The 19,359-nt window shown below is 36.0% G+C and overlaps 1 protein-coding gene across 2 annotated transcripts in view; it reads left to right on the top strand.

The window, feature by feature from the left end:
- The window catches only part of HCRTR2 (hypocretin receptor 2), a 118,591-nt gene that overhangs the window by 60,939 nt on the left and 38,293 nt on the right, over nt 1-19,359 (top strand). For both annotated transcript variants that reach the window (XM_015449292.4, XM_015449293.4), the window contains exon 2: nt 19,086-19,264. In XM_015449292.4, coding sequence (XP_015304778.1) covers nt 19,086-19,264 — 179 coding nt within the window. The remainder of the gene's footprint in view (nt 1-19,085; nt 19,265-19,359) is intronic.

Below are 19,359 nucleotides of genomic sequence, written 5' to 3'. Positions count from 1 at the left end.
ACCACATCCTAAAGAAGGCATCAAATTGCCCCATAAATGTGGATAAAACTTCTGTAAGATAATGAAAGCCCTAGAGAGTAATGTTCTACTCCATTTTCTAATTGGCAACAAATGTATGAAACTGGTACACCAGAATAATAATTAAAAAAATGCAAAAAACCAGGTATTACCAAATGTTGGCAAAAATGCAGACAGCTGGGAAACTCATACTAGCTGAAAACTGGTACTGTAACAAGCACTTTAGAAAACTTAATGGCAGTTATGTAGTAATGGTGCTCATATGGATACTCTTTGATAGCAATTTCACTGTTAGATACATAACTAACAGAAATCTACGCATATGTGTCAAAAGACAGACATAAGAATGTTAGTAACAGCCTTGTTTACAATAGCCCTGAATTAGAATGAACCAAAATGTCCATCAATTGTAGAGTATTTCAATGATAATATAATCACACACTGGAATGAAAATGATGGAACTACTGCTAAACATACAACCTAGATCTTACAAACATAATCATAAGTGAAAGAAATTTAGACACAAAATATCACACAAATTTTGATTCTACCTAGACAAAGTTAAAAACAGATAATAGTTACTCTATGGTGTTATAAATCAGTATATGGATTTCCTTTTGTTGGCAGGGGGGATGTTGTTGGAGAGGAAATATGAAGAGAGCTTCTGGGGTGCTGGTCATGTTGTATTTCTCAGTCTGAATAGTAGTTACAAGGGTATGTGAACTCTGTTGTAATTTGTCCAGTGATACATGATGCTTTGTACATTTTTATACATGTGTGATACTTCAATAAAAATATCTGAAAAGCAACAACAGCAGCGGCAAAAACAAAGCCCATTAGCCACAAGAAATAATCATGTAAATTATTTTTGTCAAATAAATGTGTTATAAATAACTTATCTCACTCTTTGGCATATATTTTTGTCCTCTTTTGATATACCCTAATTTTAGGTTTGTTTAATTTTTCAAACATGTCCTTTATGTTTAATACATTTGATGAAATCTGTTTAAGAAATGCTTATCTACTCCAACATCATATCAATGGGAATTTTATTTTTTATTTTTTATTTTTTATAACAATTTTATTAATTACACGTGTACATTCTGATCTTCAAAAGAGAGTGAAGTCTAAAGAAGTGGCGAAAGCAAGATGCTTTTATACTTTTTCTCCCCCCCCTTCTTTTTTTATTATACTTTAAGTTCTAGGGTACATGTGCACAACATGCAGGTTTGTTACATATGTGTATGTGTGCCATGTTGGTGTGCTTCACACATTAACTCGTCATTTACATCAGGTATAACTATGAATGCTATCCCTCCCCCCTACCCTCTCCCCAAAATAGGAGCCCGTGTGTGATGATCCCCTTCCTGTGTCCGAGTGATTTCATTGTTCAATTCCCACCTATGAGTGAGAACATGCGGTATTTGGTTTTCTGTTCTTGCGATAGTTTGCTGAGAATGATGGTTTCCAGCTGCATCCATGTCCCTACAAAGGACACAAACTCATCCTTTTTTATGGCTGCATAGTATTCCATAGTGTATATGTGCCACATTTTCTTAATCCAGTCTGTCACTGATGGACATTTGGGTTGGTTCCAAGTCTTTGCTATTGTGAATAGTGCCACAATAAACATATGTGTGCATGTGTCTTTATAGCAGTATCACTTATAATCCTTTGGGTATATCCTCAGTAGTAGGATGGCTGGGTCAAATGGTATTTCTAGTTAGATCCTTGAGGAATCGCCCCACTGTTTTCCACACTGGTTGAACTAGTTTACAGTCCCACCGACAGTGTAAAAGTGTTCCTATTTCTCCACATCCTCTCCAGCACCTGTTGTTTCCTGATTTTTTTAATGATTGCGTTTCCAACTGGTGTGAGATGGTATCTCTGATGGCGAGTGATGATGAGCATTTTTCATGTGTCTGTTGGCTGTATGAATGTCTTCTTTTGAGAAGTGTCTGTTCATATCCTTTGCCCAGTTTTTGATGGGGTTGTTTTGTTTTTTTCTTGTAAATTTGATTGAGTTCGTTATAGGTTCTGGATATTAGCCCTTTGTCAGATGAGTAGATTGCAAAAATTTTCTTCCATCCTGTAGGTTGCCTGTTCACTCTGATGGTAGTTTCTTTTACTGTGCAGAAGCTCTTTAGTTTAATTAGATCCCATTTGTCAATTTTGGCTTTTGTTGCTGTTGCTTTTGGTGCTTTAGACATGAAGTCCTTGCCCATGCCTATGTCCTGAATGGTATTACCTAGGTTTTCTTCTAGGGTTTTTATGGTATTAGGTCTAACATTTAAGTCTCTAATCCATCTTGAATTAATTTTCGTATAAGGAGTAAGGAAAGGATCCAGTTTCAGCTTTCTACTTATGGCTAGCCAATTTTCCCAGCACCATTTATTAAATAGGGAATCTTTTCCCCATTTCTTGTTTTTGTCAGGTTTGTCAAAGATCAGATGGCTGTAGATGTGTGGTATTATTTCTGAGGGCTCTGTTCTGTTCCTTTGGTCTATATTTCTGTTTTGGTACCAGTACCATGCTGTTTTGGTTACTGTAGCCTTGTGGTATAGTTTGAAGTCAGGTAGCATGATGCCTCCAGCTTTGTTCTTTTGGCTTAGGATTGTCTTGGCAATGTGGGCTCTTTTTTGGTTCCATATGAACTTTAAAGCAGTTTTTTCCAATTCTGTGAAGAAAGTCATTGGTAGCTTAATGGAGATGGCATTGAATCTATAAATTACCTTCGGCAGTATGGCCATTTTCACAATAGTCATTCTTCCTATCCATGAGCATGGTATGTTCTTCCATTTGTTTGTGTCCTATTTTATTTCACTGAGCAGTGGTTTGTATTTCTCCTTGAAGAGGTCCTTTACATCCCTTGTAAGTTGGATTCCTAGGTATTTGATTCTCTTTGAAGCTATTGTGAATGGGAGTTCATTCATGATTTGGCTCTCTGTTTGTCTGTTATTGGTGTATAAGAATGCTTGTGGTTTTTGCACATTGATTTTGTATCCGGAGACTTTGATGAAGTTGCTTATCAGTTTAAGGAGATTTTGGGCTGAGACATGGGGTTTTCTAAATATACAATCCTGTCATCTTCAAAGAGGGACAATTTGACTTCTTCTTTTCCTAACTGAATACCCTTGATTTCTTTCTCTTGCCTGATTGCCCTAGCCAGAACTTCCAACACTATGTTGAATAGGAGTGGTGAGAGAGGGCATCCCTGTCTTGTGCCAGTTTTCAAAGGGAATACTTCCAGTTTTTGCTGATTCAGTATGATATTGGCTGGGGGTTTGTCATAAATAGCTCTTATTATTTTGAGATACGTTCCATCAATACCGAATTTATTGAGAGTTTTTAGCATGAAGGGCTGTTGAATTTTGTCAAAGGCCTTTTCTGCATGTGTTGAGATAATCATGTGGTTTTAGTCTTTGGTTCTGTTTATATGCTGGATTACGTTTATTGATTTGCATATGTTGAACCAGCCTTGCATCCCAGGGATGAAGCCCACTTGATCATGGTGGATAAGCTTTTTGATGTGCTGCTGGATTCAGTTTGCCACTATTTTATTGAGGATTTTTGCATCGATATTCATCAGGGATATTGGTCTAAAATTCTCTTTTTTTGTTGTATCTCTGTCAGGCTTTGGTATCAGGATGATGTTGGCCTCATAAAATGAGTTAGGGAGGTTTCCCTCTTTTTCTATTGATTGGATTAGTTTCAGAAGGAATGGTACCAACTCCTCCTTGTACCTCTGGTAGAATTCGGCTGTGAATCCATCTGGTCCTGGACTTTTTTGGTTGGTAGGCTATTAATTATTGCCTCAGTTTCAGAGCCTGCTATTGGTCCATTCCGGGATTTAACTTCTTCCTGGTTTAGTCTTGGGAGAGTGTAAGTGTCCAGGAAATTATCCATTTCTTCTAGGTTTTCTAGTTTATTTGCATAGAGATGTTTATAGTATTCTCTGATGTAGTCTATGTTTCTGTGAGTTCTGTGGTGATATCCCCTTTATCATTTTTTATTGCGTCTATTTGATTCTTCTCTCTTTTCTTCTTTATTAGTCTTGCTAGTGGTCTATCTATTTTGTTGATCTTTTCAAAAAACCAGCTCCTGGATTCACTGATTTTTTGGAGGGTTTTTTGTGTCTCTACCTCCTTCAGTTCTGCTCTGATCTTAGTTATTTCTTGCCTTCTGCTAGCTTTTGAATGTGTTTGCTCTTGCTTCTCTAGTTTTTTTAATTGTGGTGTTAGGGTGTCAATTTTAGATCTTTCCTGCTTTCTCTTGTGGGCATTTAGTGCTATAAATTTCCCTCTACACATTGCTTTAAATGTGTCCCAGATATTCTGGTATGTTGCATCTTTGTTCTCATTGGTTTCAAAGAACATCTTTATTTCTGCCTTCATTTCGTTATGTACACAGTAATCATTCAGGAGCAGGTTGTTCAGTTTCCATGTAGTTAAGCGGTTTTGATTGAGTTTCTTAGTTCCGAGTTCTAGTTTTATTGCACTGTGGTCTGAGTGACAGTTAGTTATAATTTCTTTTCTTTTACATTTGCTGGGGAGTGCTTTACTTCCAACTATGTGGTCAATTTTTGAATAAGTGCGACGTGGTGCTGGGAAGAATGTATATTCTGTTGATTTGGGGTGGAGAGTTCTGTAGATGTCTATTAGGTCTGCTTGGTGCAGAGTTGAGTTCAATTCCTGGATATCCTTGTTAACTTTCTGTCTCGTTGATCTGTCTAATGTTGACAGTGGGGTGTTAAAGTCTCTCATTATTATTGTATGGGATTCTAAGTGTCTTTGTAAGTCTCTAAGGACTTGCTTTATGAATCTGGGTGCCCCTGGATTGGGTGCATATATATTTAGGATAGTTAGCTCTTCCTGATTAATTGATCCCTTTACCATTATGTAATGGCCTTCTTTGTCTCTTTTGATCTTTGATGGTTTAAAGTCTGTTTTATCAGAGACTAGGACTGCAACCCCTGCTTTTTTTTGTTTTCCATTTGCTTGGTAGATCTTCTTCCATCCCTTTATTTTAAGCCTATGTGTGTCTCTGCGTGTGAGATGGGTCTCCTGAATACAGAAAACTGATGGGTCTTGATTCTTTATCCAATTTGCCAGTCTGTGTCTTTTAATTGGACCATTTAGTCCATTTACATTTAAGGTTAATATTGTTATGTGTGAACTTGATCCTATCATTATGATATTAGCTGGTCATTTTGCTCACTAGTTGATGCAGTTTCTTCCTAGCATCGATGGACTTTACATTTTGACATGTTTTTGCAATGGCTGGTACCTGTTGTTCCTTTCCATGTTTAGTGCTTCCTTCAGGATCTCTTGTAGGGCAGGCCTGGTAGTGACAAAATCTCTAAGTAATTGCTTGTCTGTAAAGGATTTTATTTCTCCTTCACTTATGAAACTTAGTTTGGCTAGATATGAAATTCTGGGTTGAAAATTCTTTTATTTAAGAATGTTGAATATTGGCCCCCACTCTCTTCTGGCTTGTAGAGTTTCTGCCGAGAGATCTGCTGTTAGTCTGATGGGCTTCCCTTTGTGTGTAACCCGACCTTTCTCTCTGGCTGCCCTTAACAGTTTTTTCCTTCACTTCAGCTTTGGTGAATCTGACAATTATGTGTCTTGCAGTTGCTCTTCTCGAGGAGTATCTTTGTGGCATTCTCTGTATTTCCTGAATTTGAATGTTGGCCTGCCTTACTAGGTTGGGAAAGTTCTCCTGGATGATATCCTGCAAAGTGTTTTCCAACCTGGTTCTATTTTCCCCGTCACTTTCAGGCACACCAATCAAACGTAGACTTGGTCTTTTCACATAATCCCATATTTCTTGGACACTTTGTTCATTTCTTTTTACTCTTTTTCCTCCACACTTCTCTTCTCGCTTCATTTCATTCATTTGATCTTCAATCGCTGATACTCTCTCTTGCAGTTGATCAAGTCGGTTACTGAAGCTTGTGCATTTGTCACATAGTTCTCGTGTTATGGTTTTCATCTCTATCAGTTCTTTTAAGGTCTTCTCTGCATTGATTATTCTAATTATCCATTTGTCCATTCTTTTTTCAAGGTTTTTAGTTTCTTTGCGCTGGTTACGTAGTTCCTCCTTTAACTCTGAGACGTTTGATCGACTGAAGCCTTCTTCTTTCAACTTGTCAAAGTCATTCTTCATCCAGCTTTGTTCTGTTGCTGGTGATGAGCTGTGTTCCTTTGGAGGGGGAGAAGCGCTCTGACTTTTTGAATTTCCAGCTTTTCTGCACTGCTTTTTCCCCATCTTTGTGGTTTTATCTGCCTTTGGTCTTTGATGATGGTGACGTACTGATGGGGTTTTGGTGTGGGTGTCCTTTCTGTTAGTTTTCCTTCTAACAGTCAGGACCCTCAGCTGTAGGTCTGTTGGAGTTTGCTTGAGGTCCATTCCAGACCCTGTTTGCCTGGGTATCAGCAGCGGAGGCTGCAGAAGATAGAATATTGCTGAACAGTGAGTGTTGCTGTCTGATTCTTGCTCTGGAAGCTTCGTCTCAGGGGTGTACCCTGCCATGTGAGGTGTGAGGTGTCGGTCTGCACCTAGTGGGGGATGTCTCCCAGTTAGGCTACTCAGGGATCAGGGACCCACTTGAGCAGGCAGTCTGTCCGTTCTCAGATCTCAACCTCAGTGCTGGGAGATCCACTGATCTCTTCAAAGCTGTCAGACAGGGGCAATTCGGGAATTTTATTTTTTAACTGTCAAATTTAGATCTATAAGTTACTTGGAATTTATGTTTGTATATGATGTGATGTAGAAATCAAATTTTTATTTTTTCTATGTAGATATGAATTTATTCAGTATCACTTGTAGAAAAGATACTTTTTTGATATTGCAGTACATGGCACTTTTGTCATATGTCAAGAGTCCTTATATATGTAGGTGTGGATCTCAACATTTTTTGTTTGTTTTGTTCTTGTTTTGGATCTCAATTGTTATTCTATTCCCTTGATCTACATTTCTGTCCTTGTACCAGTACTATACTGTTTTGTTTACTGACACTTTGTATTAATATTTGATGGCTAATGTGAATCCTTGAAATTTGATTTTCCACAATTTAATACTGACTAATTTTGGTCCACTGTATTTTATATAAATTTTAAAATCAGCTTGCCAGTCTTTACCAAAAGAACGCTAGAACTTTAATTTGGAATGTGTTGAATCCATATATCAATTTTAGAGAAAACTCACAGCCTTACAATACTTATTGTTCTATTCCATGAGTATGGTATATCCCCCTATCCATTTAGGTTATTTTTCATATTCCTCATATCTTACAGTGTAGAAATCATGTGTTTCTCATTAATTTTTTCCTAGTTGTTGAACATTTATTATTCTATTGTCAATAGTATCCTCTATTTAAATTGCATTTTCTAGTTGTTTTTGTTTAATAGAAATAGAATTGAGTTTGTATATATACAATATATTTTATATATCACTTTCACATAGCTCTTAAGTTATATATTGTTTTATATTCAGCAAGTGTTATAAAGGTATTTATTAAGATTAGTAGTTTATCTGGAGATTCTTTCACTCTTAATAAGTATGCCCTCTGTGGATAATGATAGGTTTTATTTAATCCTTTCCAAACTTCATTATTTTATTTATTTTTATTGCTTTATTACCATTGCTGCAGCACAATGCTAAATAGAAATTACCACAAAAGACTTTGTGAACTTACTCCTGGTCACTGAGCGAAAGACTGTGTATGAAAATTAGTAAAATATTTGTAGATATTAACTTTTGAGAATTTAGCTGTCAATCCCAATATGACAAGTTAGAGGTGATGCATTTTTTTCTTCCTGCTTTAAGATTTTTCTTTTTGTTACTGGTTTTCAGCAGTTTTATGATAATATAAGTGGGTGTGATTTTCTCTTATATTTTTGTCCTGGTTGAAATTTATAGCACTTCTTAAATCTATAAATATATACCTTTAATTAGTTTTGCAAAATTCTTAGATAATATCTTTGCCTTGCCAATATCTTTTTAAACATTGCTTTTGCCTCAGGCTACTTCTATACACACATGTTGAGAATCCAATCACATGTATAGTAGAATTTTCACCATGTGTTATTCACAATCTTCTGCATTTTCCTTTTTTCCTCTCTGTTCTTTAGCTTGGATATTTTCTATTAGTTTGTATATTCCTATTAGATGGTTCTATCTAATCTTTCTGTTAAATTTATTTGTTGTGTTTCCAGTTCACATATTTTTAAGTTCTATAATTTCCTTGGATTATTTTTCTATTTTTTATATTCTTTATAATACATTTAATTTCTTGACCTTATTAATCCAATCATTTAAAAATTTCTGAAATATTTTATGAAAAATTGTAGAAATTATCTGATGTTCTAGATAATGTTATCTTCTTTCCTAGAGAATTTGCTTTTGCTTTGGCCAGCAGCTAGTTTTGGGACAGAAAACCACTATCCCGTCAGTCACTGGAGGCATTGGAAGCTGGGCTTCATTCTTTAGGAGAGCTTGTCTACTTCGGATTTTTCCCTATTAGAGTTCACAACTTGAAGTTACAGCTGAAAGCCAGGGTTGTTTACCTATTTGATAGGCCTTGACTCCAATTATCATCTTATTTTTGGTTAGACTACTAAATGTCCTGCTCAGCGTCTCCTATTATCTGCTTTGTTCTCTGTTTCTCTTCTCCTGTTCTTAGCTAGTGTTTGCAAATTGCCAAAAAGTTTGAGAAGAAAAGAGGTGCTAAATGCCAGAGCATCTCCCCCTTGCATTTTCTCCAGGATATTGGCTTTGATGTCCCTTCTGCCTTAGTAGCTTGCCAATGTCTTAAAGAAATGTGTAACACTTCTGGTATTTTTAGGTGGGAAGTTTATTCTGCAGTAAGCTTATCTGCCATTACCAGAAATAGGAACTATTTTGTAATGGTAAAACAAATGTATACTTTTGTACTACAATATTTAGTACTTCAGAGATCAATTGGCACTTCCTGGATATTCCCAATCAGGAAAATGTGGTTGAAACTACACAGTTTTCTGGAGATGATTTAGGTTCTTCCCTTCTTACTGTAATTCTGTTTCTGGTTGATCTTATCCACTCCACAAGCTCTCGTCACTATTTCTATTCTGATGAATCCCAAATATTTACATGTAAAGAAATTATATCCCCTGAAGTATAGAACCATAAATCTAAATGCCAACTGGATATTGACACTAAGACAACTCACAGGTGCTTCACAATTACATATACAAGGTTGAATATCTCATCTTCTCTCTACTCTTCCAAACAAAGCTACCTCATTATCCTTTATCCCCTAGCTCAGTGAGCACCCCCAGCTGTCAAGCAATATACCCGCTCATCATCCTCAGTTCTCGTTACTCTCTCATCCTCATATCTAATCCCTCACTAAGGCCTGATATTTCAACCTCATTGTTATTTTTGCAATTCACCTTTTTCCATTTTTTGGTTACCAATTTGCTTTCTTGGAATTTTAAAACTGTCGATATTAATCTCCCTGCTTCCAACAAAAGACATATATTTTCCACATATTCCCCCTAAATCATCTTTGAAAAATAGTAGCAGGATGTTGCCATTCTGTTGCTTAAAATCCCTCAGTAATTTTGTAATTTTCCAATTCTCCATAGTCTGCTGGACGGTATCCAAATGTTTTAACTGAATACACACACACACAAACACACACATACACCCACATACATTTTATGATTCATAACTTGAGTTTAATAGAAAGATAGAACATCTAGAAGACAAAAACAGTTGTAGTCAGAAATTCTGGTACGCAAAGTAAGAGCGAGAGCAAGAACTAGAGGTGTAACTCTGAATTATAATATTGGGTTGGTCTTCTATAGATGAGACATAAAGTTGTGAGAATCAATAAGAACAACTAAGGAAAGATAATGAAAGAACAAAAGACAAGTGGATTAAAGACAGATATGTGGTGAAAGAGAAAAACATTTCTACAGAAGAGACCCCCAAAATAAATTCATTGCAGGTAGTAAGATGAACAGAAGTCAAATGTTTTGGGGAGGATAGGATTGGTTGCTTGTGTATGTTAATTAATGCAAAAAGATCAAACAGAAGGACTGACTTTATGGCCCTGAAGAGCTCTGGCAACAGGATCAAAATCCAGATGCATTTCTAAGACATCACACTGGGAACAGGGACTTGTAATGGCTTATCTACAAAGTGCAAAAAGATGTGTGTAACCCAAAGGTTGTCATTTCCTCTAAAACAAATTTTACTGAAGTGAAACTGTAACTACCAGGTATAGCCATTAATAGAACACTAAAACTATGGAACCTTCTCTCTTCTCCTCAGGCCAGCCCTAAAGCCCTGTGAAGCTCTATTAATAACACTGCTGTTTTGTTCTCTGGCAGCTCTTGGTGCCAGCAGGCTTGGTGCCAATTTGTGGTTGAGGGAGGGAGGGCCCTGGGAGAAATCATGCCACTCAGAGACAGCTGATAAGTCAAGCCTATTTTCCCACTTTCTTCACTGTATTTTACCTGTCTGAAGAATTTGTTTATGGATTTGATTTCTGTAGAGATAATAATCACAGGATTCAGTGGTATAGCATTCCTCTATGCATTTTCTTCCTGCACATTTGTGTGTGTGTGAAGATACTCTTTCTAAATCCCTTTCAAGACAAATGATTAATTATTCTCCACTGTACCTAATGGTTATCAACACTACAGAGACACCGTTGGTTGACAAAATTTCTCACTTTTGAGCATAATGAGCAAGTGCCAGTGAGAAAACATTAATTAGAGACTTTTATATTTTCTTGAGGAAATAAAAACCAAAACGCATTTAAGATATAGTGCTGTTTGTGCATATGTGGTAAATTGGTTTTTTGTTTGTTTTTGTTTTTGTTTTTGTTTTGAGATAGAGTCTCACTCTGTCGCCCAGGCTGGAGTGCAGTGGCACCATCTCGGCTCACTGCAACCCCCGCCTCTTAGGTTCAAGCGATTCTCCCACCTTAGCCTCCGGAGTAGCTGGGATTACAGGCACACACCACCATGCCCAGCAAATTTTTGTATTTTTATAGAGATGGGGTTTCGCCATGTTGGCCAGACCAGTCTTGAACTCCTGACCTCAGGTAATCCGCCCGCCTCGTCCTCCCAAAGTGCTGGGATTACAGGCGTGAGCCACAGTGCCTGGCCAGTAAATTGTTTTAAAAGTTTTATTTATATTCATATTAGATAACCTTTTGGGTGGCACATTTCACAACACAGATGCACTTCTTAACAGTCCTCCATTCGTCAGCATTGTAAAAAAGGAAGTGGCACGTTTGCATGTAGTTCTTCTGAGACGGAGATTTAGGGACAACTTTGCCAAGGTGTGTAGCTGGAGAAAGGGAGATCGAGACAGACATATTGGTCCAGGAAGAGAAGGGGGTAAAACCAGCAATAGAAAGAAAGAGGGCCAATGCCATAGCAGTGGGATGGGGTGAAAACAAGAAAAAGAAAAATGCCTCAGGGTTTGGTGGAGGGTTTGTTTTACCTTTTTAAGATAATACTCATGGTCAGCTTCCTAGCTTCTTAAATCTGGACACTGTAATGATTTTGGATGACTCCATTCCATGACCTGTTTCAAGGTAGGTTTTTTGAAAATAGGAGTTAAATATAGGCTTTCTTTCCTACGTATTCAGTTGCGTTTTTTTCTTTTCAATTTAGAAATGTTGTTTTATTTCACGTTCCCTTACTTATATTTAATTTAGAAGGTGTTGGCCATTTTATCTGTCTTTAAACATTATTTTCTATCTAGAAAATCTGACTTCAAACAAATATACTCAGTTCTACATTATAAAAGATATTACAATGAATTTAATGCTTAAAACTCATTCTGGAAGTGACAATGGAAGCAGGTTCAAAGGTTTTCACTGACACTTTGTGGCAAACCGTGGAACTACAGTATATTTTGGCCAAGTTGTTGTCTGATTTTTTTTATGTGTATAATATAACAAATAACAATCAAGAAGTGGTTATACTATTTATTTATTTATGTACTTATATACGTAAATTAAATAAACAACGAAGAAATTGCAAAGTGTTTTATTAAGATAATATCTAAACTGAAATATCACAACTTACTACAAATAATACTTTGTTTCAAAAATAATTTGAATTGCATATAAAAATCACAGTTGCTGTGATTAACATTGCATTAATATATTGGAACTCAGGTTTTTTTTAAAATTGTGTTTTCTTTCAATCTTTTAAAAGGTATCACATTTATAAAATGAGTCATTAAGATTATCCCTGGGCATTTTCATTCTGTGTTGAAGGTTTTTGAGGGACATCACCATTAGTGCAAAGTGTATTTCACATTTTGTAGTCTGTCTTGTCATGGCAACTATTTTTTTATTATTATTATTTTTTTTTGAGGTGGAGCCTCACTCTGTCGTCCAGGCTGGAGTTCAGTGGTGCAATCTCGGCTCACAGCAGCCTCCACCTCCCAGGTTTGAGCGATTCTCCTGCCTCAGCCTCCTAAGTAGCTGGGATTACAGGCTCCCACCACCAAGCCTGGCTAATTTTTGTATATTTTAGTAGAGACAGGGTTTCACCCTGTTGGCAGTCTGGTCTCGAACTCCTGATCTCAGGGGATCCACCCACCTTGGCCTCCCAAAATGCTGAGATTACAGGCGTAAGCCACCGTGCCCAGTCAGCAACTAATTTTTTAAATTCTGGTAAAATATATATAATATATACAATTCAATAACTTAATCAGTTTTAAGTGTATAGTTCAGTGACATTAAGTATATTCACCTTATAGTGCAACCATCGCCACTATCCACCTCCAGAACATTTAACATTTTTTAAAACTGAAACTCTTTATTCACGAAACAATAATGTCTCCTTCTCCTCTTCTCCTAGCCCCTGGGGAGAAAAAAATTCTACTTTCTATCTGTCTGATTTGATTGCTCTGAGTACCTCATATTCGTGGAATCATGTAATCATTGTCCCTTTCTGTTTTTACCTTAATTTAATATAACCCAAATTAAATAAATAAGCAAATTCTTTAAATAAAATTGATATATTTAGTACAGATCCTTTTGAGACACTCAGTGGTCTACTAATTATGTACCATGTCCAATCACATCACAATATCATAAATTTTATAGTCAATTATTAGTTGATATTTTAAGGCCCAAGTATATGTTTAATAAGAGATGCAATCTTACATATGCAGTTTACATGTTCTTAATCCAGTCTTAGCACCAGCGTATCACCTTAGTTTACATTTGTCTAAGTGCAAGTATTGGTTTTGGAATGTAATTTTGCTCATATACAATCTGTAAGATACTAAAACAAAAGCCAGTTTATTATAAGTGAAATAATGGCAAAGGCCTTTTTAAAAACAATGTATTATTTTCCCATTTGAAAATCACTTTCGTCTTGAGCCCATAAAATAACAGGAAAATAACTTACATCAGAAAGTCTATATCTGAATATTATTTAACACATTTTATAAAGATATCCTTCTTTGCATCATGGCTGCAGATGTTCTCATGCAGCTTGAGCCACTTTCCATGTCTTACAGAGAATGTGCAGGAGCTATATATCATCTGATTCTTTCAGAGAAAGAGCTGGTAAGACAAATGATAGTCTGAAAGATAAAGCAAAAAAAAAATTGTATCTTCTTGGCACCTCTGCATTTCAAAAATACTATTTCAATAAAGCCCATGTTAGAGGTGGAATTCGAGAATTGAGTCTCCATTCTTGCCTTCTGCTATCTTCTTTTGCCCTCATATGCTCAATTATTCCTCACTTATTCCTGGTTAATGAAGGCAGGCTTTTAAATACAGACTAACCATAAATTGACTTTAATATTGGTGCTTAATGGTTATTCACAGAACTGATTTAAAATGTGGTATCAAGTTCAGGTCCTGGGGCTTACCAAAGTTCATCAGAGGACAGTACATGGCGAATTGAGAACCATAGCCTGCTTTAAGTCTAAGAGAATATTGACAAACAGCTAAGTTCTCTTTGAGCTCTCAGGTTTCACTCAAAAGAAATGAAGATAGTAAATTCTCTGTTTAGCCATTGGGCCTTTTTTCTCCTTTAAAAGAATTTGTTCATGGGAAAATATACCATACCAATGGCAGTAACATACTCTAAGTTTATGAGCAAATTGATTACATACATAGCTACTGCAGAGTGTATTATAGGCAGTATTTTTGCTGGGAGAAAAGCAGCAGAAACTTGGCAAAGTAAGGGAAAGAGAAAAGGCAGCTTATAATGATAAAGAGCCTTTGTGCCAGTAGAGAGAGAAGAAAAAATACAAAAGGAATTCACAATGATCCACAGTAATTATAGAATGCAATTTATGGCCATGAAGGGTACAACATGTGATTGGGTATCAAAGAAGAAAGAAGTCATGTTAATTTAGCCTGATTAAAATATATATTGCGAAGCAGAAACTTTTTTATTTGGTTGGTTGATCAGTTGATTTTGGATAGTTTTGGGTAGTATTTAATTAGTTAAAAAGCTATTGAAATGGAATATGGGCCATTTCCCGACAGAGGAATGGTATGAGTGATGGCCTGGGCATGGAATATGTTTGATACACAGTGAAATATCAGATTCACTCTGGTGCTCTGTGTATTTTATGGGAAACATTATAAAGGATAAAGGGCAAAAATTCAACTGAAACACAGTTACTATCAGCCGTCTGAGAATTGTGTACTGTCCAGGAGAAAAGAGAGCTCTCAGTGAAACAGAAGAGTTAATACAACAAGACATTGTGTCTGTCTGTACTCCTATATATTTTATCCATTAAAGACATTAATGGATTTTATCCATTTTATGACATTTATTTTATTATTTTATGACATTTATCCATTAATGACATTAATGCATATAATATATAGGAGTACAGACAGGCACAATGCAGGGGAAACTATTAGGAGGTCACTGCAATACTCTAGCTAATGGTTACAACAATCTGACACTGGGTATTTGCAATAGGAATAGAAAGAATGTAATAGAGGAAAGAGATATTTTGGAGATTTCAAGCATAATTAATGGGAGAAAATGGAAGGTTATTATATTTCAGAGAAGCATAAAGTCCAGTGATAACTTTAACTTGTATAAATTTAGTGTGCTCTCAGGAGAAGGTGGTGTTTACTTTGTTCTTTTAGAACCTTGTATGGGTGAGTGGGTTACTGAATAAACAAATGTTTGTCTAACACAAATTTAGAGGATGTGCTCTTGTAGATATATGTGTAGTTCTGAATAGTCCATTTAAAGACAGATACTAGGTTTTCTTCCAGGGTTTCTAGAGTTTCACGTCTTACTTTTAAGTCTGTAATCCATCTTCAATTGCTATTTGTATATGGTGAGAGATATGGGTCCAGTTTTGTTTTTCTACATGCAGTTAATCCAATTTTCCCAGCACCATTTATTGAATAAGGTGTCCTTTCCCCAGCATCTGTTTTTGTTGACTTTGTTGAAGATAAATTGGTTGTAGGAATGAGTCTTTATTTCTGGGTTTTCTATTATGTTCTATTGATCCATATGTCTATTTTTATACTATTAATAGTAGCATGCTGTTTTGGTTACTATAGCCTTTTAGTATAATTTGAAGTCAGTTAATCTGATGCCTCCAGCTTTGTTCATTTTGCTTAAGATTCATTTGATATTTGGGCAGAGCCACAGTCTTTAAATATTTGAATGGACATATTGTGACAACCACACTTAACATATTTTTAAGCGGCACAGTAATATTATCTAACACAAACTCAAAATTCAAATGTATCCAATTGTTCCAATAGCTTTCTTTATAAACATCTTTTTTTTTCTTTTTATTTCTTCTTAGGATTGAAAGGTAAATAACCTAGCATCTAAACAAGAGAAACAATGTGTGTGTGTGTGTATATGTGTGTGTGTGTGTGTGTGTGTGTGTGTGTGTATGTGTATGTGTATATATATATATACACAATATATTTATATATTGCCTTGGCTTTTAAGAAAGCTTACAAGATCTCACACTGTCTTAATAGAGTGACAATAACCAAATCAATCATCCTTCTCATTGCTGCTCTGGATAGAATGCACCTGGAGAAATGACTGCAGTTATGGATAGCTCACTGAGAGCTTTTACTGATAATCTGAAGTGTGTTCAGAATAAAATAACCAGGGTGATGGGGAATGAAAAACCCAAAAGTTTCACATGATAGATTCTGATGATCTTTAGGCTGGAGAAGCATAGGCTAGGGAAGTGGGCATAGCTCTGGTTGTTAAATACTTGAATGAGTGCCTTTATGATTTGAATTCTGTTTCTCCAAAAAGATATGATTAAGTCCTAATGATCATTACTCAGAATGTGACCTTATTTGGAAATGGGGTCATTGCAGATGTAATTTGATATGGTAAAGTCATATTGCAGTAGGGTGGGCCTTTAATCCAATATGACTGGGATCCTTATAAGATCATGGCCATGTGAAGATAGAAACACAGTAGAATGTCAGGCACTGACAAAGGCAGAAATTGGAATTGTACTGCTGCAAGCCAAAGAGCACCAAAGATTGCCTGCAAACCACCAGAAAATATGAAGAGACAAAGAAGAATTTTACTACAGCTTTCAGAGACAGGACAGCCCTGCTAACACCCTGATTTGAGACTTTTAGCTCCAGAGCTGTGAGACAGTAAGTTTGTTTTGTTTTAAGACACCAGGTTTATGGTACTTTGTTACAGCAGCCCTAGAAAACAAATACAATGTACATAAATAGGTAAGGTTTATTCATTTAGTTCCAAGAAATAATTAGGAGGTAGTAAGCAGAAATGAAGGGAAAACAGAACATGAACAAGAAGTTGCTAGTAATTAAAGCCACTACAAAATGAACTCAAGGGCTCCAGCAGGTTTTAAATTACCTAGTATTATAAATGTTCAAGCAGGATGAATCAGAGATGGTGCAGAGGTGATTACTCATGCATCAGATGGAAGGTTAGACTGAATAACCTCCAAGTGAAATATTATATAATCCTATCTTAAAGCCCTGTCAAATCGAGACTGGTAGCTTCCTTTTCCTTTTCTGCTCCAATCAAGAGGATATATGGATGATATAGCATGGCGGATAAGACTTAAATTCAAGATACAGTACTTAGTTTTACTTTCACATACTCCAGTACTTAATTTTTTCTTAGGCAGGTCCCTTAACTTCTCTCTCCTTATTTTCCCATCTGTTAAACAGAGATATTAATACTATTCATTTCATAATGTTATGATGACACTAGTTAATAATTTAAAATGCTTAGAACAAGGCACAGCACATAGTAATGACTAAAGAGGTGTTTTTGAACATATACTTGCTCTACTATTATCTAGATTGCCTAGATATAATGCATTAAGTCTTCCCACCAGCGCCATTCCTCATGTCCAAAATACAGGGTTAAAAGATTAGAAATAATTGCATGTTTTCTAAAAGTCCTGTACATTTTTCTAGATCTAATATTGTACTATTTGGACAACTTGTTGACCAAGTACCAGAAATATAATATTTTTTGTCAATTTTCTCATAACAAACTGTGATAATGTGTTTGTCAACTGCTAGGATGGGTTTGTGTGTGTGTGTGTGAATATGTGTGTGTGTTTCAAGTGTTTATAGAAAATAAATCACTCAATGGCATCATTTTCAAATAATAACGACTACAGCTACCCTGATTAAGGTTCACCTAAGTTTTGGATATTACCACGCAAGAGTTAGAGGATGATGTGAAATTTTCAAAATTAAATCCTCCCAAATCCAGATTTTTTGTTAAGTTGGCATCTGTTGATAGCTGACAGCCAATTTCAGCTTCAGGAACTAGTAAGAACATTTTCCAGCTTACAAAACTATTAATACAAGTTACATAATTGTCAAAAGAAATCCTCATTCAGTGATTTAAATGTAACAAAATGAGGTTTTATTTATTCACTATATAAAGATACTGATCCCTGCATTATTTGGGTGCATGGGTGACAGCTCTGACAAGTTTGTGATGCCCCGGACAAATTCAGTGACTTTCACTGAAGCAAACCCATGAATAGATGTGATGGCTGTGTGTACACCTGTATAACTTCAGAGCTAGTGATTATGTAACTTTTATATATGTCAGACCGAGGGAGGACAGAGAATGGAGGAACTGGATGTTCTTTCAGTAAAGAGCAACTGAATGAGACAGGACAGCTTTTGAACTGGGGATATACTACAAGGCAATGAGGGAGGCTGGTTATGAAAGTATTGAAAACTATGATTGCAGGGTGATGTTTAGAGGCCCTAAGGTAATAGAAAGGAGGCAAAATTGAGTGTCTGGAACTTATATGTACTTTATTACAGTACTCTTACTTTCACCAAAGAAGGCAACCCATGTGGTGAAAAGACCACAAGTATTGGAGCTAAAGCCAAGTTATAGCTGTAGTTTTATATTTTGTGAGCCCATATGTCCTTAGACAAGTTTTGTGAATTAATTTCCTGTGTCTCAGCTTCCTCTTTTATAAAATGTGGGTAATATCATTATCCCTTAAGATTGTTGTCAGCATTAAAAAACGTAAGTATATGAACCATCTAGCTCAGTATTTGGCAAAGGTGGGAGCTGAATAATTTTTGGCTCTCACCTTAAAAAAAAAAACTATTTGTTAAAAGTTCCAAATGCAGGATTTAGGAGCAGATATGGGTCAAGGTCATGGATGAGGTAACCACTACAGTGCAATAAAAATTGCTAGTTCCTAATTTATCTTAACTCAGCAACCATTTCTTGAGACTCTACTACATATTGAGTACTGAGGGAATAGAAAGATGAATCAAAGACCATTTTAAAACGTCTGAAACTTGCAATTCAAAATCAACTGAAAATAAATACAGCCTTATGATTTATTGAGAAGTATCATGCAAGGCAAATAAACTGATTTTAAGCATGTACTTAGCATTCACACAGATTGACAGATTCAGTGAAAACACAACATGGCCTTCAAGTATTTTTCCTTTTAAATACATATTTGTGGACTTTATAGAAATATTGACATTGTTTCCTCACCAATACGTATTTTCTTTGTTGAGTGACCATTCCTTTTTCTTTTCAAATTAGTTTGTGTGGCAGTGTGGAAGAACCACCACATGAGGACAGTAACCAACTACTTCATAGTCAATCTTTCTCTGGCTGATGTGCTTGTGACCATCACCTGCCTTCCAGCCACACTGCTCGTGGATATCACTGAGACCTGGTTTTTTGGACAGTCCCTTTGCAAAGTGATTCCTTATCTACAGGTAATTGTTTTTTTTATGTTTTTTTGAAGCTACTAAAAAAATGTTCAGTCATAGCCATGACCCTTATGGTAAATTAACTAGTGAATTGAGAAATA

This window comes from Macaca fascicularis, chromosome 4 (genome assembly GCF_037993035.2).
Source record: "Macaca fascicularis isolate 582-1 chromosome 4, T2T-MFA8v1.1".
In the NCBI taxonomy this organism is placed as follows: domain Eukaryota; kingdom Metazoa; phylum Chordata; class Mammalia; order Primates; family Cercopithecidae; genus Macaca; species Macaca fascicularis.
Note: the sequence above shows the minus strand (reverse complement) of the source record. Positions and strands in the feature narration are given on the sequence as shown.